The sequence below is a fragment of the Aedes aegypti genome, chromosome 1 (assembly GCF_002204515.2).
Source record: "Aedes aegypti strain LVP_AGWG chromosome 1, AaegL5.0 Primary Assembly, whole genome shotgun sequence".
In the NCBI taxonomy this organism is placed as follows: Eukaryota; Metazoa; Arthropoda; class Insecta; order Diptera; family Culicidae; genus Aedes; species Aedes aegypti.
In genome coordinates, this window is record NC_035107.1 from 187260525 (window position 1) to 187281575 (window position 21051).

Genomic DNA, 21051 nt, shown 5'->3' on the forward strand with positions numbered 1-21051 from the left:
TTGACTACCCTGGGCATAAAGTATCATCGTACTTGCCACACGATATAAGAATGCAGAAATGGCAACTTTGGCAAAGAAAGCTTTCAGTTAATAACTGTGAAGTGCTCATTCAATACTGAGCTGAATAGCAAACGCTGTCTCAGTGAGGACGTTAATGCCAAGAAGAAGAAGATGTATGAATCTTACAATAGTAAAAGTATTGAAAAGTTGATAGGTACTTACTTGAAACAAACAGCACAACCTCTGCTGAGTTCGATTGAATCCGCTTCCTAGTTGAACACACTTTCATTCAGGACACTGGACCTGCCACTGGATAATAGAATAGATGCTGTTTGAGCTCACACTAGCTGGATGATGTTAGAAGGAGAACTGTGCCCAGGCTGCCCTACCAGTTAAGAACAAACACCTAAAATTGTTAGGACCCCTCATGGCCTCATTTTTTTTTCTTAGAAATAAGGACTTTTCTCAGAAATCTAAAACAACAACTTAGAATATTTTTTCCGACTTCAATCGATACTTGTTTTGTTAAACATGCCCTTTCACATTTTTAAGGTCCTAAGCAAGTAAATATAAAAAAAAAAACATTCAAATAACGATTCCACAGACCGACACGCTTTTCGCTCCCCGTTTTATTTTTCGTCCGGCACATAATCTTCATCGTCATCATCGTCCGAGTCCAGTTCAAGATCTTCAATGTTCTGGAACAGGGACTCATCGATTCGCACATTCTCGATAGGTTCTCCTGCATCCATAAGGAACTTAAGATCGGATTCGTTGAGAGTATTATCCTGGAGGAACAGCTCTTTCCCAGTAAGCTTCCGCGTTTCGCCGAGAATCTTTTCTTTCCGCTCCGTGATTCCCATATCCCGCTCGAAATTGGTTTTCCACACCATAAACGATTCCACTGTAACGCGAGTGCCTTCGAACTTTTTGCGTTCCTCTTCCTCCAGACGTCGCTTTGCTTCCTCTTTCTCATTTTCGGCTTCATTCTTCAGTTCGTCGTATTTGCAATTGAGCCACTCTTGTGCGGAGCTCACCAACGAAAAAATCATTTCGATGCCAATATTTTCTTGGATCTAAAAAAATATAAAAACAACAAAATTTCAGTTATTAGGTACCGATTTCATTCTTTCATCTTAGGCGCCGTCCATATATTACGTAACGCTCTATGAGGAAAGAGGGGGGAGGGGAAGGCTGAAGCGTTATGGCTCATACGAAAATTTGAAATTTCTCATACAAACAGCGTTACGGACCGTGGAGGGGGTAAAAAATTTCAATTTTAGCTTTACGTAATAAATGGACACTACCATATTTCAGTAGTAACGCCTTAACTGCTGGGCTGGTAATACGTTTTTTTATTTTTCTTTTCTTTATTAGGGTGATTTTTAGCACATACCTACTGCTTGTTAATCAGCAAAGAGGCTTTTTGAAGACTAGGTCACTATTTTATTGTGAATCTCAAAAAAGTCTTTATTTTTATCAAAGGGACTCTAAATTCTATTTGTATGACATAAACATAACACGGCACCGCTAAAACGTCAAATAGTGAACCCGTGCACAGGTCAATAGGCGCAAAGGAGCAAAAATGTTAAACAAAATAATTGGTTCAAATAGTTTTACGATTAAATTTCATGAATATTACATAGTGCGAAACATGCCAAAACACACTATCTCCACTATTGGAGCTATCTTCTCTAAGGAAACGTTTGCTTTAGAATTTTCGAAGATTTTTTTTTTTCAAAATTTAAGATAAACATGAAAGCTCAGAGAAATTCAAAAAGAATTCCTTTGTCATTTCTTAAAAGAATCCCTTAAGTAATCGTGGAAGAATCCTGGTGTGAATCCTAAAGGTCCTTTTTGCGACTCCTCCACGGGTTCAAGGGGTAATTCAAGTAATTCTACGAGAATTTCTCCAGGAAATGGATCTGTCTGACGCTGATACCTTCTGTAATGTTTATAGGGTTCGTTCCCCAGGGATTCTCCCAGGTCTTTCCCCGGAGGTTTTCATTAGAGACTCTTCCAGTAATTCGATCCCTTAATACTACAAGTAGATAACTCGGAAATCATAATTTTGAGATAAACAGCATTAACAATTAGACTGATTCTCAAGGCGATTCTTCACCGCGGAGAATTTGATTAGAAAATAAGTTATAAATTGTTTATTCTGGATCACACGCTTAAGATCTTTGGATATGTTACAGCGCTAATTGATGTAATTTAGTTATTTCAGGAGATTTTTCAAATTTACTACTACCCGTATAAAAAATACAATACAAAAACAATATAACGTATTGTACCAGTACCATTAAAAGCATTGGAAATACAATACAGTGTATTGTAAAATAACAATACATTTACAGTACAATATATTGTTTTCAACAATTCACTGTATCAGGCTTTGGAAAATTTAACGATCATTGACACATGATCTATAATTTCATCCCATTTATTCGCCTGCATTCATACAACACGCATGGCATATATCGTTCGTTGAAGATAACGAACCATGAACGAAAACAAGACAGACAAACACCACCCACTGTTTGGCGCCGATCATTGTGTGTCAACACTTGTAACATTCGCTGACCCACTCTCATTCTGATCAAGAAACGGAGGCGAATATTTTTTTTTTCTTCTCTATGTTTGCAACCAAAGGGGTGTTCAATAACCCAATAGATTATAATTAGGTTGTCAAAGGCTACATTACCAGAAAATATGAAATTTTTTACCAATTTTATGCAAAACATTAATCTACCAAATGGCTCGATACTATTGCAGTCTGTGAGAGTTGCTGCTCTTGAACGCTCTCGTGCCACGTACCAAACGAGAGAGTGAAAGTTTACATTCATAGGGCTCTCCGAATGCGATGTGCCAGGAACTGTTATGGTTCGTGAGCTGTTACACTCTCCGAATATGGTTTGATCGGCTTCTTCAGATCAAAATCCAAGCACTGTACAGTATGGTATATGAGGATTTTACAATATAATGTATGGGTTGTTAAGTATCGTAACAATACAAATATTGATATTTTCTCATACACGGCTTTGAAAAAAAAACAATAAGATATATTGTTTTTTTATTGGTAACAACATTTAGTAGATTACAGTAAAATATATTGTTTTCATATTGTTTTGAATGACAATTTGTGTTTTGTTTTACAATACACTAACAATTCAACAGAATGCATATTGATTGGTGATGAAAAGAATAAAACTTTTATTTTTCATGAATTGTTCAAAACTTACCGAATATTTGTACTAACTAACAAAAGAGTTTCAACTCTTATATAGAAGTATAGATCTTCAACATTGTTGCATTCTTCTTATGAAAAATAACAGTTGAAATCATTTACTTTTACATAACTAAATACTTTTACTTTTCCAATATTTTTTACCAAGTATTTTTTGATTTTTGCACTTATTTTGTTTACTTCTGCCAGTCAAGCTACACAGAAAAAAGTAAAAGCTGTTTTACACGAAAATAAGATTTTGGCCAAAATTGTAAGGTATAAAACCATAAAATCCAATACAGTGTTCTGTTACAATATATTGAATTATTATTGAATTGTATATTCAATTCAGAATCATGATTGTTCGACATACAATTACAATACGCTATCCAATACGTTGTATTGTACATTATTGTTTCATTCCATTCTCTGAATGGTACGTTTTTATCCGGGTACCCAAATACTTATAGAAAAACTCTCAAATAACCTTTTAAGGATTTTCAAAATAAAATGAGTGTATCCTAAAACATTCATTTTGACCTTTAATGACATACGGTTCCCCAGTATGGGGAAAATGTGTCAAGTCGCATCGATCTCAATCATGTTTCGTAGAGTTCCTTCACTTTGGATTTCCCTTTTTCCAGTCGTGTATCCCTTGGAAAAAATGTATTCCTTTCTCCAAGGTATTCAACTATTTTCTCGATCTTGTAATTCTCGGTAATCTTCCACTTTTCCCGGATGGATGGACACTCTGCTGAGTGATCTTTAATTGATTTCTGTTTGATTTTTTTTAACACATGTGGTCTCTATGTGCCTTTGTTCTAGACACTCCGTCGCTACCAGTTCTGTAACTGGGCATCATACACTGATAAAAATCCACACGTTTGATTTGTGCGTTTAAAAGTATGGACCGATCCATGAACGTCCATACCAATTTGTTATGATTGTCTTGCAAACTTCGTGTGAATTACACATTCAATTCTTTAGTTTTGCTTTATGGCCTGATTCAACAACCGACAACAAAGCTTCCAATTTTTTTCCACGTAAGTTTCAGAAGCTTTCCTGTTCAGATCTGTATGCGTAAATCTATGGGTGCGTAGATCATCACCCAACATGGATTCAGTGTGTTTTACTTATGGTTATATTGTGTCATGATCATCATGTTCAACTTGGACAATTAATTGATTTGCGCAATTAGTTTGTTATGATAAAATCGATAAGCTTTGCTGTCGATTTCCGTGTTCAAAGTTTCTAAATTATGTGTGATCAACCCATGGCGAACTAAACCCTCTGATCGAACGACAGTCACCATCATGCTTCCAAAGAGGAGAAGCAAATCCTGAAGCTGAAAGTGTTGGAGGAAATTTTGCGGATTCGACTTTTCTTCTATCAGTGAAGATGTTCGAAATAAGAGGAGTTCTTTCTACCTTCCTACAAAAACAATGCATTACTTCCAACAATAAATATAATAATATATGGTTTAGGAGAAAAAAACGGATTCCATTAAAAGATTTTCCTTGTTTTCAGCTTTTGAATATAATGGAATATGCAAATCACGGGCTGGTATACTCAACTCAAAAACTCCGAATTTCGAGGAGCATTAAGGAGAAGAAATATTTGTTGGCTATCCAGGATTTTTGGAACCAACTGCAAGGTCAAAATTGAAAATAATTATTTTGATTAGTGTGGTAGTTATGTCTATAGCTGAGTAGGCCATGCTATCAAAAATGATCATTATCATTCAATCTGTCAAGTGCACAAGTACCACATTGGCGACAAGCAAGAACCCAAGAACAGCGGAACCAACTAACATTAAATGACTGCATGTTATGGTTTAAAAACGAAATGCTACAGGAATGGAATAAAGAATATACAGAAATATCGAGAGAAAAAGGAAAAGATCACTTTAAAATTTTGACTCAATTAAAACTGGAACCATGGTTTAAACACATAAGCTTACCAACTAGTCAGATAATAAATATGAGGAAAATACGTACTTTCCATACAGCCACTAAAGACAGATTAGCGAAATGGAATCTAATTAGTTCGGACTTGTGCGAGAAATGCCAGGTAACAGAGGACCTTCTACATGTACTTTTTGATTGCTCCAATTTGTCGTCTATAAGACGAGATTTCTTACGTGCTAAACAATTTATTTTTGATTTTCATACAAAAAATCTTACAATGGGGCGAGGGGGGGTTCAAAAACCCCGAAAATTGTCTTACGTAATTAATGGACCGCCCCTTAATTCTTAAGATGAAATGAATTTTTTTCGTTGTAGACAAATTAAGTTTCCGGATGACATCGTCGCATCGTCGGTAACCCACGACAGAATCGGTGATGGTTTTACTCATAAGTGGTGAACACCTGCAAAGAAGCCAGGATTGGCATAACTGGGTTGGTTTATTCTTGTAGTGCTAGATTTGAGGCGCGCATTCCAGTTGTTTGTGGTGTTCAACGTCCCACCTTCATCAACAGACAAACATAATAATGCAAACATGTCCAAACGATTTAGAAATGAAAACACGAAATAAATCAATCAACCAAACATTCGATATCAATATGGAATTCTTTGTTTTTCTTTTTTCGATCATCCTATTCCGACTGCGTGCTGTTACTAACATACGTTCGGTAATCTGTTTTACAATTCGCTTGGTAATAATTCACGAGCGTAATGTAATTTTTTGACAGCTGTGTGTCGATTAACATTACAGATTGTTCAGTAATTCTTATTTTTACCGGAAGCATTACCGAGTGCTCAGCGGTTTATATTTCGGTAAAAAAAATACCGGAGTCGGTGATATTTTTTAAGTGTGGCACACTGGCAATTATGGATCAATAGGTCTGTGCCAAAATAAAGAAGAAAAAAAAAAGAACAGCGGTAAACCAGTCGGAAGTTGGATCTCAAGGCATCTAAAAGGGTAACTATAAACGTCTGATTTTCCGAAAGATAGTATCTAATCGGATCAGACTCGAGAGAAAAAGAAAAGTCTCGCCTCAATTGAGGGAGATGCCTTAGTGGCGGATGAAAATCCATCAGGAGAAGGCAAAAATGGACTCAAGGTACGTAGAAGTAAATTTGAAAATTTGACCGCACCATCAAAGAGATAGAAAAGGTACGGATGTCAAAAACGGATATAAATTCGGGTTTATATGGTAAATAATTTTCCCACTGGAGGAAAAATATTCCTAAGCGATAGGTAAAGGTCCAACTGGAAAATTAATAATAAAAAGAGGGATAAATTCAATTAATGTTGCAAATATTTATCAACGTGCATGAAATAGAGCAGCCACAGGATTGATCTAAATGATTATACGCAGGTTGAAAATCGCTGAAAAATGATCATGATCATTCAATCTGTCAGGTGCACAAGTAGCACAAATAGTTTTATATTGCTTATTATCATTATTATTATTATAGAGTTTTGGCACTTCTCAGTAAAAGATGCTGGAAACTTTCACCTACCCTCGCTTTGAAAAATCCCCCTCCTGATGCTGAGAATTCTGGACCGTAACACAGCTGTACCGTCGGTAATGTGTAGGGATGTGCTCCACATCGCCATCGCGTGTTGCATCAGCCTGATGACGTTCTCGTCTACCTTATACAACTGCAGTACCTTGAGAAGGTACGAGTGCAGTACTGAGTCGTATGCCTTTTTGTAGTCGATGTACGCCATAATCAGGTTCCTTTGCTTTTGGGTAGCTTGCCCTACAATGACTGCATCTACGATGACCTGATCTTTGCAGCCTTGCGTATTTCTGCGACACCCTTTCTGTTCCTCGGTCATCACGTTGTTGGCGTCGCAATGGGCTTGCACCCTCCTCGCTATTACCGACGATAGCACTTTATACAGACTTGAAAGGCACGTTATTGGTCTGTACTCCGCTGGGTCAGCTGTGTGTTGGTCCTTTGGGAGAAGAAATCTGACACCCCTGGTGATGAATTCCGGTAGCTGCGTGGGGTCTCCTAGTACCGTATTGAAGCATTCCGCCATCTGCCCATGGATCGTTGTGAGTTTTTTATACCAAAAATTGTGCACAAAATCAGGTTCTGGTGCAGCCCAATTCCTGGTATACCGGGTAGCTTCACGTATATCCTGAGCGGTTACCACGACCGCGGCCATGTCTCCAATTCCATCACATTGTCTCTCTTCTTCTGCTAACCACATCCCATCGCCGTTGTGTTCGGTGGGATTATCTCATAAATTGGCCCAAAATTGTGTAATGTCGCCAATCTCTGTAAGTCCCTCGCCAAAGTCGACCTTGTCATTTCGGATGCGGTTGTAGAACTCCATCTCGTTTATGTTGAACATCCGGTTTTGTTCCTTCTGCTTCGAACATTCTCCATAACGTCGCAATCGTTTCGCAAGAGCACTCAACCGCTGTACATGGGTGTCGAGGATCTCAGTAATGTCGACTTCTCTGAGATCTCGGAGCTCTGCGGGCCTAACAATTTCAGCAACATGACGAACCAGCCTCGTTGATCGATTCCCCTGCTTGTACTGTGTTAATCGACCAACCTTTGATCGCAGTGTTGCGATTCTGCTCTCAAGGCGTCGCATCCATACGGGTTTCTGTGCGTTGGGGCGTGTGCCATCTTCTCCTTGCGGGCGCGTTCGCAATCCCAACGTCTTAACTACAGCTATTGCAGCTGAATACACGATAAACTGCAGATCCTCAAGGTTCTCCACGGCTTCCAAGTACTGTGGCAAAATATCCTGATTTAGGATGCTTACTGCACTCGTCAGCCGGTAGGAATACCGCAGCTTTGGTATCCGGTGCCGGGACATGACGTTTGTCCCACGGAACTGCGTAACTGCTGTGCCCATATGGAGTGCAGGATATTTGGGAGTATAGTCCTAAATCTTTCAGGAAACACTCGGTCATTAACGGAGCCTGTGGGGCACTTGGTCACCCCTCACAGTAATTTGTCCTTTACCGCGTTAATGCATGGCCGTCGAGGAGAGCGGAAGCAGGAGGAGGCAGCAGTGCACGTAGTGTCAGTGCTGGACACCATTTTTCATCCCCGGCTAACGTATCGGGTGAGGTTATGGATGGAGCGTGGTTGATGAGGGCCATCAATAAAAGTAGAGAGGGGCTCTTTGTGATGGAAGTGGCTGCACAGCAGCGTGACTCCATCCTTGACTTTGCGTCCTCGAAGTCTAACATCAGCAAGGACCTCAAGCAGGCCCTGTTCAGACTTCGTGAGTCGATGTTGGCGGCCAAGCAGAACCATGCTGAACCCATGGCGACTGTGGCAGCGGCAGAACCCGTGGAATTGAAGGTGCCGAAGTTTACCCAGACGGAGCCCTTCGTTTTTGCGGGTAGCCCAAAAAGTGCGGAAGCGAATGCTTATAACAAGCAATCGCAGAAGCGTGCGAGGCAGCCGTCAGGGGAGGAGCTACCCGGCGGCGCTCGCAAGGCCAGGCGAATATCAACCCCGAAAGTCGGAAGAAGTGCCGGAAAATCGGACCCCAGCCAGGCGTCTGGGAAGTCGAGAAGGGTGGGCCCGAAAAGGCTGGCCCCTCACGGATTGATGGGAACAGGGGGTTGCAACCATTGAGAGGTCCTCAATCATCACTGGTTAGGGTGGATCAGGGGGGACGCCCCCTGGACAACCGTAGAGCGAAAGAAGAGGAACAAGAAGCACGACGTGCATGAGCGTAGGGATACCAGGCCTAAGAAAGGTAGAAGGGTAGGTGCCAAGCGCGAAAAGGGTGATGCGATCATCATCAAGACGGAAGAGTCCAAGTACTCGGAAGTTTTGAAGGCGATGCGCAGTGACGCGAAGCTCTCAGATCTAGGAGCCGACGTACGCAGTGTCAGACGCACTCGTACAGGTGAAATGATCCTCGAGCTTAAGCGCGACAAGGAGCGCAAGGGCGCCGCCTACAAAAGCTTGGCGGAAGAGGTCCGTGTCGAAGTGAGGGCTCTAACGCAGGCAGTGACTCTGAAGGTGATGAACCTTGACGAGATCACCGACGCAGAAGAGCTCGTCACGGCACTGCGGCAACAGTGCGAGATACAGGTGCCCACCGCTGCCGTTCGGCTACGGAAAGGTCCGGCAGGAACTCAGGTGGCCTTAGTACAGCTACCTGTGGCGGACGCTAATAAGTCCGCTAAGGTAGGTAAGATCAAGGTGGGTTGGTCAGTATGCTCATTCACCATACACGAGCAACCGGTGATCTGCTTCAGGTGTAAGGAACCAGGACACAAGTCCTGGGGCTGTAAAGGCCCTGATAGGACCAAGTTGTGTAGGCATTGTGGTGAGGAAAGTCATAAGGCACTAGGCTGCAAGAACCCTCCCAAGTGCTTGATTTGCTCCGGGAAGTCCGTGAACAACAAGCATCCAACGGGAGGCTCAAGGTGCCCTTGAAGAGCCATAAATGAAAAATCACAGTGCAGGTAACGCAGCTGAACCTGAACCACTGTCACGCAGCTCAGCAATTGCTGTATCAGGCAGGTGCTGAGTGGGGGACGAATATCGCCATCATATCGGACCCATACCGAGTACCCGCCGGCAACGGCAACTGGGTCGTGGATGGATCCGGAAAAATGGCGGCGATATGGACGACGGGTAAATACCCCGTCTAGGAGTTGGTGTCTACTACCTACGAGGGCTTCGTGATCGCCAAGGTAAACGGGGTCCTCTTCTGTAGCTGCTATGCGCCTCCGAGTTGGTCGACCGAGCGGTTCACGGTGATGCTGGACTGTATGACGACCGTGCTGACAGGGCGAAGGCCAGTAGTAATAGCGGGTGACTTCAATGCCTGGGCCGTGGAATGGGGAAGCCGTATCACGAACCAGCGGGGTCAAATCCTGCTAGAGGCACTGGCCGTGCTAGATGTCGATCTGGCTAATGTTGGTACCAAAAGTACCTTCAGCCGAAATGGAGCGGAGTCGATTATCGACGTTAATTTTGGTAGTCCTGGCCTAACGAGTAGTTCGCACTGGAGGGTAGACAATACCTACACTCACAGCGACCACCTGGCGGTTCGCTATAGTATCGACTACAAAAACAGCATACAGCGAGTAGAGGAAGCGGCTAGGTCAAGGCCAAGCCCTCGTAGGTGGAAGACATCGTACTTCAATGACGAAGTACTTAGAAAGGCGCTCCGCCGTGAACGTAACCTACTCGGCCTAAGCGGGGACGAACTGGTAGCGGTGCTCTCGCGTGCATGCGATGCGACCATGCCTAGGAAAGTCCACCCTAGAAATGGGAGACCACCGACGTACTGGTGGACTCAAGCGATTGCGAACCTGCGCCGCCTACGGGCCAAGAGGCGGATGCAGCGAGCACGTACCGATGAGGAGCGTGAAGAACGACGGGTGACGTTCACCGCTGCCAAAGTCGCGCTGAAGTCCGAAATAAGGGCAAGCAAAAAGGCCTGCTTTGAAGGACTCTGTCAGAGTGCCAACGCGAATCTGTGGGGCGATGCCTACAGGATCGTTATGGCGAAGACAAGAGGTGCAATGGCTCCTACAGAGCAATCTGCAGAGATGCTGGAGGGGATCATCGAGGGGCTCGTTCCGCGCCACAATATTAGCCCTTGGCCTCCTTTCGTAGGACAGCCGGGGATTGGGGCTGGCGATGAGGGGAGGGTAACCGATGAGGAACTTGTAGGGATTGCAAAATCCCTCAGTATAGGTAAGGCACCAGGTCCGGACGGAGTTCCAAACCTGGCCCTCAAAGTCGCAATCTTAGAGGCTCCAGGGATGTTCAGATCTGCTATGCAGATATGCCTGAACGAGGGAGTATTTCCAGATGTGTGGAAGAGGCAGAGCCTGGTACTATTGCCAAAGGCGGGAAATCCACCCGGTGACCCGTCGGCGTATAGACCAATATGCTTGATTTGGAGTGCTCTTAGCACTCCATCGTAAGAGGAGGGGGATTCGCTACTGCGCAGTAGTGACTCTGGATGTAAGGAACGCATTTAATAGTGCTAGTTGGGCGGCTATTGCTGATGCGCTCCTGCGTCTGGGGATACCTCGACCTGTACCTCGGAAGTTACTTCCAGAATCGGGTATTAGTCTATGACACAGAGGTGGGTCGGAAGTGCTTTCACATAACCTCAGGAGTCCCGATCGCAATTGTGGAGGAGTGGATGAGCTCCAGGAAACTGGAATTGGCTCACCACAAAACTGAGGCGGTTGTTGTCAACAACCGAAAGTCGGTGCAGCAAGCGGTGATTAGTGTAGACGACTGCACGATCACTTCGAAGCGCTCCGTCAAACACTTGGGGGTGATGATCGACGATAAGCTTACCTTCGGTAGCCACGTTGATTATGCCTGCAAAAGAGCCTCCACAGCTATTGTGGCACTGTCCCGGATGATGTCCAATAGCTCTGCGGTGTACGCCAGTAAGCGTAAGCTTCTGGCCATTGTCATCTCGTCCATACTGAGGTATGGTGGCCCGGCTTGGGGCACGGCTTTAAGTACCAACAGCTACCGTAGCAAGCTGGAGAGTACATATAGGCTAATATGCCTGAAGGTTGCGAGCGCGTACCGTACCGTGTCACACGATGCACTCTGCGTCATCACCGGTATGGTGCCTTTTGGTATCCTTATCATGGAAGACATAGAGTGCTTCGAAAGGCGCGGCACAAGAGGCATACGCAGGACTGCCAGACTGGCCTCTATGGTCAAATGGCAGCGTGCGTGGAACAGTTCCACCAAAGGAGTGTGGACTCACAGGTTGATTCCGAGGTTAGATATCTGGGTCAATAGGCGCCATGGAGAACTAACATTCCACCTGACACAGGTCCTTTCCCGAATGTCCAGTTTGTGCAGGTTTAGAGGAAACGGTGGAACACGTTTTGTTCGTGTGCCCGCGTTTCCGCACAATGCGTGACCGCATGTTTGTCACATGCGGTCGGGACACGACTCCGGACAATCTGGTTCAGAGCATGTGTGAAGACGAGTTTGGCTGGAATGCCGTTTCATCGGCTATCATCCACATCGTCTTGGAACTACTAAGGAGGTGGCGAGTGGACTCGAGGAGTGGCTAGTGCAGACGCTTAACAACAGGTGGTCCAAGGGTTCGCAGTCGGCTACGTAGGTCATACCGGTGCCCTACGGTCGAAATCGACCCTTACAGCGATTAAGTGGCCGCGGGGAGAACATCCTGGTAGCGTTGCTGTCGTGGCGCCGGCCTACTGGGTTGGATACGAGCCTCTGGTTGTTCGGGGCAGGTGGAGGCCCCTTCGTCAGCAATCCCAGCTGGTGCTAGCTGATAGGGCCTGAGCCTTCAGTTGATCAAATTGCGAAGCCCGCAGTATCAGTTCTTGATACCTGCGGTGCAGCTGGGCGCGGGCGTTGTGGTCGACCCTGCCCGTCTTCAGCGGAAAATGGGAGGTAAGGACCACCTGGGAAGCTGGCAAAGCGCCAACATGCTACCTTGGTGGACCCTCCTAAGCGTGCCATCGATGTTCGTTGCTGCATGGCTACGCAGCTAACCTGGAGGTAGCGATGTGCAATAGCCCCTCTCCGAAGCAATGCTTTCTTGGTGGTTTAGTGGGTCGGGGGTGTAGTCCTGTTTACTGCTTGCATGTAGTAAATGGACCCCAATTCCACACTCCCGGACCTTGGTCTGGCGTCTGTTGAGCAGATTATCCCCCCATTGCTAAGTAGGAAAGAAAAGGTTTTCCCGAATGAGCCCCGTTAGTCCATGGTTTCTACGATGAAATTCGTGCTGAGGGCAGACGCATAGGAAATGTTCCACCTTGTTATGTGTATTGCAAGTGGTGCAAATTCTATGGAAAGGCAAGCCTTCCATGCTGTGCGATAAATGGGTGTATCCAGTCCGCAGTCGAGAGATGATCCGCTGTTCTTTTAATAAAATAACGTCAGTCCATGGTTGCGTATCTTGTTTGATCTTGCGTAGATGACACGTGCTCTGCTGGGACCATTCGGTTGCCCACTGCGCATTGACGGACTTGGTTATCCATCTTTTGATGTCCTGAAGAGGAACCTTGTTTGTATACCTTGTTGACGCGTATCCTGCACCAGCGAGGCGATCAGCAGCTGTGTTTCCAGGTACACCGCAATGTCCAGGAATCCACGCAAAGGTTGTGTCTGGTGGGGCAAACCGTAAAATACTTTGAAGCCATGGTCGGGCGGGGGACTCGGACTGAAGAGCTGATACTACAGCTGAGTCAGTAAGTATTAAGATGGGTTGTTCAGCAGGAGTAGTAACCGCGATAAAAACGGCTGCGGCTTCGGCGGAGAAGATGGAACATAGTGGGGCGAGACTTAGGCTTTTCGAAACGTCCATTCCATAGATGCCGATTCCCACGCCACGGTACGATTGGGAGCCATCAGTGTACCTGTGGAGGTGGTTTGATTAGTTATTACGGAGCCATTTAATGACAGACGCTCGAAGTGTGATGGAGTTGTCACCGGCACGAAAACGGTTCTTGATTGTACTATCGATTTTTGGTTTTCCTGACTGCCAACTCTTGTCTCCGTACCAATGAATCTAGGCAATTGGAGGAAGATCCACGTTGGCTACCGCACGAAGGTTTTCTCGGCGAAAACAGCGGCCTTCTTGCAGATAGTTGCGGATATAACATGGCGGAAAGGAAGTTTACCAGTTCAGTGCATGCGGCGTCCGCCGGAGTACACGGTAAGGTGTCGGCCAGGGTAGACGCGTCACGCGAAGCGACGCGAAAATTGCACGGGAAGGAATAACAATTATTAATAATGAAATGTCAAATTCCAAAGGATTTTCGCGTCGCTTCGCGTGACGCGTCTACCCTGGCCGACACCTAACTGTCCCGAGATGATGCGAACGTAGGTATAGTACACTGGTGCGAGGGTTTGAAGCAGCCTTCCGGTAGCGATACACGTTAATTCCAGACCGTAGACTAGACGGCTGTCGATTATTGCGTGAGCAACTCGAAAACGTATAACCCGATTGTTAGATCGATGTGGACGAGAGATTGTACGCGCTAGGTTTAACCGAGTACGACAATTTGTTTTCACAGACTCAAAATGTTGTTTGAATGTAAGCTCTCTATCGATTATGATCCCAAGGGTTTTGACGGTCTTTTTTAGCGGAATGGGTTGACCTTGAATGGTGATAGGGTAACCGGTAATTCGATGTCCAGTGTTGCAAATATGACAGCGAATGCTTTTGGGTGCCGACAGAGTAAATCCCACCAACGAGGTCCATTTGACGACGGCGTTGACTGCAGCTTGAGCTTTAATTCTGGTGCGAACAGGTGTGCGGCCTGAAATTACCAGCAAGATATCATCCGCGTATACGAAAATGTAAATCCCACTTGGGAGATTTCGGAAAACACCATTCATCGCCACAAGAAAAAGGGTGACTGCAATAACGGATCCTTGGGGTACGCCGGTCTCTTCAGCGAAAAGCTTGGATGTGTTGTCACCAATTAGTACACGGAAAGTGCGAGTGGATAAAAAGTTGTTGATGAAGTGGATAACGTGCCCGGACATTCCTCATTCCACAAGCTATTAGAGTACCAGAGGAGTCCAGGTGGGGTTGAAGGCTTTGGAAAGGTCCAAGGAGATCACCTCAGTGTGCAGCCCTTCGGAATGTGCGTTATGGAGAATATTACCCAGAGAAGCAAAGTAGCTGTTAGTCCCGTACCCAGCCCTAAAGGCGTGTTGTCGGCGGTCAAGATAGCCTGCAGCCTCCAGTTGTTGTTTGAGCCGTCTATTGACCATTCGTTCCATAATCTTAGAGAGACAGCTAGTGAGCGCAATCGGCCGGAAGCTTGATGGTCCACGAGTTGGATTGTTGGCTTTGGGTATGGGTACGACGAGGCTTTTTTGCCATTCAGCTGGAAAAGTGTTCGACAGCCAAATTTGGTTGAGAATTTGCAGGAGTTTGGAAGCGGCAGATTTTTTAGCAGCGGATATCCAATGCCGTCAGATGCAGCTGATTTGCCTTTACTGCGGTCTAGAGCGAATTTTAATTCTTGGAGTGAGAAAGGTTCGTTGATGGCTGCACCTCTTAAATCGTATGGAACGGGGAAATTAAGAACAGAGTCTGTCGAGGGATTGTAACGGGGCTTAAAGAGGTCGTCGTAGCTATCAATAGCCGAGAGAATTGAGAAGTATTGCCCAAGGGTATCGGCGACTACAACGGGATCAGTGACTAATTTATCCTGCAATTGTATTGATAATGGAGCTGAGTTTCTGTTGCCGCTCAGTGCGTTTATTCGGTTCCAAAGTTCCGCGGAAGTTTGTGAGACGTTCATACCTTCTAGAAACTCTTCCCAACTAGTGCGTTTAGCGTTCCTGATAGTTTGTCTGCACTGGATGTGTAGCATTCGATAGCGACCAAGCATGCTTTCTTTCTTAGGGTGGCCTTGTGGCAGCCGCTTTGCAGCACGAAGCGCTTTTCTTCTAGCTTTCACAGCTTTTCGCGTGTCATCCGTCCACCAACGAAGCGCTTTTCGTCCAAGCTTGTTGCTCGATCTGGGTACTGCAGCCTCAACTGCTTTGTGGATTAGTTCGTTAAAGTCCGGGATACTGGTGGGATCGGCGGACTGCAGTGCTTCACGAACAGAAGCATTATATATCTCCCAGTCAGCTCGTTCATACAACCATCTAGGACGACGAGTAGTGATCGGAGAGCAAGCAGCTATTGTGATCTGTATCGGATGATGATCACTTCCGTGAAGATCAGGAATGGTGTGCCACTGGAGCTTAGGCAGAGTTGAGCAACTAACTACGGTTACGTCGATGGCGCTAGAGTAGTGACTGTAGTAGAAAGTGTCGGAACCATCGTTGAGTACTACTAAGTCGAGTTCTTCGAAAAGAGAAAGGAGAGTAGTCCCTCTACGGTCTGTACGATTTTCTCCCCAAGCAGGGTGATGAGCGTTCATATCCCCCAGACATATCAAGGGCCCGGGAGCGGCTTCTAACAGGCTTTAGACTTGTCCGTGGAGATTCGGGAGCGCCCCACATGGAAAATATACGTTTATTACGGACTAGTGGTCCCGGCAATTTCGTCTTGCCATCAAGTAGGCTGTTGAAAAACGCCATGGAACGCTCCGTGCAAAATGGAAGTTCCGTTCACTCCTGTTTTTTCAACTTTCCCGTTAAATATCCTTTGCTTATTATATACACAAACACGTCGGAACACTTCAGGAACATAACTATGGAAGAATCATTCTAATCCGTCGAGCCGTTCTCAAGCCATTTCGTGACATACAAACACCACTCCATTTTTATTTATATACTAGTGGTCCCGGCAAACTTCGTCTTGCCATCAAGTAGGCTGTTGAAAACCGCTATGAATCGTCCCATACAAAATGACAGTTCCGTTCAGTCCCGTTTTTCCTACATTCCCGGTGAACATCCTGGAACTTTTATACACACAAACACGTCGGAACCCTTGACGAACAAAATGGAAAAAGAATCATCCAAATCCGTTGCCCCGTTCGTGAGCCATTTCGTGACATACAAACATCATTTCATATTTATTTATATAGATATATAAGATACGTTCAGCGGATTTTGCAGTCGAACACCCACGGCAGGCACATCACTTCTGAGGTGCAGGAATTCAAATGGGATGGTACGTAGGATCCCAATTGCGACTGAGTATCGAAAATTGTTTCCTTTTTTGATTGTCCATTCGTATTGACCTCACAGGGACCGATTTAATTGTTCTGCACGCAGAGAAATACCAGCTATTCAAAACAATAAATAACTTTGTTGTTCTCAATAAACTTGTTCAATTTGTTGTAATACAAGAAATGCGTTGAAACAACAATCATTTTTATCAGAATAAAGCAACAGTATTGTTGAATTAACTGGGTACATTTTTAACTAGATTTATTTTTGAAACAACAAAAGAAAAACTTTACGTCAAATGAAAGTTTATTTGTTTCAATTTACATCATTATTGATTCTAACAATTATGCAAGTAGCATAAAAACTGTCTCGCCAGTTTGTTGCTTAGTAGAACCAGTGAAAAAGCGAATGTTTCCGATACATGAATAGCTGGTATTTCTCTGCGTGTTATATTAAATTAAAGTACATGGCGTTGTTAAAATGTTCGTGCGAGAAGTTCAGGTCATTGATTTTTGTATCAGTTTTGGAGTAAGGAAAACCAGAATGAGTATTAACCATCTTTTCTAAAATTTTAATTCCACTAATGCATTCTCCAGTATTGCAGTCAACTCTTACACGAGCCGGTTATTTCATCCCGTCACTTTGTCGCGAAGCGGATAAAGAACATTCTCCAGTTAAATGGATTTTGGTGCATGTTCCAATACTTCTACTTTCACAAAATAAAAGTAAAGTAGACGTTTCGTTTTCGTTGTTTATTGTTTAATTCCTAAAAAAATAATAAAGGGACTGGGATCAACAAAACAGTATTTTTATTTCAAACAAGAACATTGTCACATCAAATAACAGTGTAATTTAATTTAAAAAAATGGAAGGTTTTATTTCAATGCAAAAATTTGTTGTTACAAAAGAAAAATTGTTGAAACAAAAAAATATTTTGTTGTATCCCGTTTAACGCAGCTGTCAAATTCAACAATTTTTATTTTTGAAATAAATTAAGAGTTGTTATTGAAACAATAAAAGGCAATTATAAGCCGGCAAATAATACAGATATATTGTTGTAATGATACAGAATATATTTGATATTAAAATTGTTTTCTCTGCGTGTGCATTTACTTTGTTCGTAGAGGGCCAGACAATTGTTTAGGAAACCATTGATGTTCCATTAAAGGATAAAATTGGTGGGCCTTGAAAGAGACGGTGTGGGAAAATTGGTGTTGACGGTGAAAGAAGAAGACACGTTACTCAGTGTGCAAAAACGGTTGGCGTCACTGGTTTGCGTACTTGAAGCTGGGGGACTTGATGAATGAGCCGAACAAGACAGAGCCAGACCAGTGGCAGGTGGAGTTCGTCCACCCACCAAGGGCAAGGATGTCCCGACGGTAGGGAAAAAGGTGCTTATTTCGTCCGTACTTGTACTATGCTCGGGTAAAGCTGGCTGATGGTTCTTGACTCCCACGCTGTCCTTCGGGGGACAGGGGTTGCCCCCTTTGTGCGTCCCGAGATCTAACGGCATAACGGTCTTGATTCCCTCGACGTCCTGAGGGCAATAGGTGTCCGCCAATACCGGTGTGGGAAGAACGTCCGCATTGTCGGTGCTCCAGCTACCAGGAGCTATCGCTGGATCTTCGTCATTCAGCTGTTCTGATTGGGTCCGGGCTTTCGGTCTGCCGGCGCCCCGACTGCTCGAGGCATTGTTCACCAACTCTTCAGATTTTCTTCATCTAACTTACTGTTCGAGTGCAGGAGTCGACCCGAAGGTTCCGGTAGGGGTTTGGCTTCCGGTCCAACGTCGCCCCGACTACTCGAGGTAGAGTCTAGGCAATTGTCTTCATTGATTGGTTGTGGAGTCGGTGGAGTCATGTTGAGGGTGGAGGGGGTTCCGCCTGGTTGATGGTGTTTTGATGAGAAGGCTATTTAGAGTTTTTGCTAACGTTTTTCCGAGTAATTGAGGACTGCCTTTGTACTGTCGACGCGTTTACGCTGTCTTGCTGCTTATCGGGAGAATTTGTTTTACTGTAAGGTCGTTTAGGAGTGAGAGGATGGCTTTTTGTAAGGCTTGACGTCTCCTTCTTGTGGGTCATGGGAGAAACAGGGGTCTTGGTGTTCCCATGTGTTTGGAAGAGTTCGGGATGTTGTCGAGAGGATGAGAATAGTCGCTATATATGTCTAGCGGATCATCATTAGGCTGTTGTTTTTCGGGTTTGAGGGTTTTGGAAAGAGCGCTTTCAATTGCTAACTCGAAAACGGAATCTTCTTGGGTGAGCGCGTTGTGTGCAATGCTGGTAGACGTATTAATGGAGCATTTTAAGTGTTGTACTTCTTTCTGCATTTCTATGTTGGCTGCAATCAAATTCTTAATAACTCGATTAAACATCGCTTCTTGTTCATCTAACATTGCTTGGAAGCTGGAAGGGATACAATCGACTGCTGGGGGATTTCCGTCCAGGTTTGAAGATGATGTACTTTGGCCATGAAGAGCGGCCTCGAGCTGTTCAATGCGTCGGTCTCGCATTTTTACCATCTCCATAAGCTCGTCGATCTTCTGATTGAGGTTGGAAAGTCACTGCTAGTTCTTGTTGCTGTTATTTTACGTACGTTTTTGGATTGTTTAACTCCTCGTAGATACGCCTAGCTTCGGGGTAGGGCACATCTTGATCGATTTTGATACGCTGGATATCGTTTTCTTTTCTATAAGCAGGGCAGGACCGCTCTCTGAATGCGTGCTGGGTAGTATCACATTTACTACAGTATTTCGCTTCGGTGCAGGGCTTATCGGCGATAAAAGGGTGATCCCCAGAGCATGTACCACTGATTCATTTTTCAATTTTACAGCGTGGCTTCGTATGCACGAAAGCCCAGCAGTTAAAACACTGCATGGGCGACGGGTAATAGGGACGTGTTCTACAGCGAATATAGCCGAAGTCTAAAAACTCCGGTCTGTTGGTTCCCCTCAAAGAGATAATAAGAGTCGGTGTGTCGATCCAAGATTCACCGGATATTTTGGTGATTCGTCTCACTTCCTTTACTCCTTGGTCTTTAAGTTCCTCTGCGAAAACATCTCTTATGTTTAGCTAAGTAAGATTATCCTGGATATTTACTTACGGGTTGATAAAGATGTGGTGGCCTTCCTTAGCCGAGTGGTTAGAGTCCGCGGCTACAAAGCAAAGCCATGCTGAAGGTGTCTGGGTTCGATTCCCGGTCGGACCAGGATCTTTTCGTAATGGAAATTTCCTTGATTTCTCTGGGCACAGAGTATCATCGTACCTGCCACACGATATACGAATGCAAAAATGGCAACTTTGGCAAAAAAAGCTCTCAGTTAATAACTGTGGAAGTGCTCATAAGAACACAAAGCTGAGAAGCAGGCTCTGTCCCAGTGAGGACGTTAATGCCAAGATGAAGAAGATGATAAAGATAGTGAGAGTAATTTTTCATTCGATTTGCATGTTACTTCTTACAACTGATTCGCAAGTGGCCACCGAGAAGTGGTATCCGTAATAAAGCCACTTAAAATTTCCTTAATAAAGCTATAATAATAATAATAAAGCCACTTATGCTTTGAGCGATATTATTATAATCTAATGAAGACTCCTGAATCATCATCAAATTTGAATAAATAAAAAAAATAAAATAAAAGATAGGTGCCCGTGCCATGAATAGAATCATAAGCTATCAAAGACGTACATTATTTAAATACAAACATAATTCGGGACCTACCCGAACAGCACTTACCGTTTCTTGAATATGCTCCAACAGACCTTTTTCGTACCCATCACGAAAATTTTCCGGATCTTCGATTTCTACCAGTGGCGCAGTGTCCGGATATTCTTCCGTATAGGTAAACACCAGCTTACAAGACAATCCTTCTGTTTCCACTTCTGGATCGTATTCGGTGGTGGCAATGGGAAGTTTGAACCGATGTAAAGGTTCCGTTGCTAGCACTTCCAGCTCTCCGCAGTAGATCGAATCGAGCGCTTCAATTTCGTTGCATTGATCTTCCCGGTGATTGCGCTCCATGCTTTCCGATTTTCTAGAGGACACTAATGGCAGTATCAAGAGATGTTTACCAATCTTACCGATAGGGGAAGCAACGCGACTATACTAAAAATGATTTAAGAGTCGATTTGTGCTCGGAACGGCATGCGGAACGCGGATTTTTTTCAATTTATTTCCGCCACCAACAGTACCACTCTATAATGCTCGATAAGAACCTGACTTCCATACGAATTTTGTAAACACCGCACTACCGAAGCCGAAATGTTGCGCTGT

General features: G+C 44.4%; 1 protein-coding gene across 1 annotated transcript; it reads right to left on the minus strand.

Moving 5' to 3' along the window:
• Positions 1 to 490: 490 nt before the first annotated feature.
• LOC5569458 (RWD domain-containing protein 1) lies at positions 491 to 21051 on the minus strand. Its single transcript, XM_001658491.2, has 2 exons — positions 20515 to 21051; positions 491 to 1076 (listed from the first exon to the last, which is right to left on the minus strand). Exons 1-2 carry the CDS (start codon positions 20797 to 20799, stop codon positions 630 to 632), a joined length of 732 nt encoding a protein of 243 aa, XP_001658541.1. The 5' UTR covers positions 20800 to 21051; the 3' UTR covers positions 491 to 629.

What these genes read in the sequence shown, in the direction of transcription:
- LOC5569458 (XM_001658491.2), bottom strand. Translation starts at nt 20,799, where the DNA reads ATGGAGCGCAATCACCGGGAAGATCAATGCAACGAAATTGAAGCGCTC. An exon ending in TGGAGCATATTCAAGAAACG is followed by an intron (nt 1,077 to 20,514) that starts GTAAGTGCTGTT and finishes ATATTTTTTTAG; the next exon opens with ATCCAAGAAAATATTGGCAT.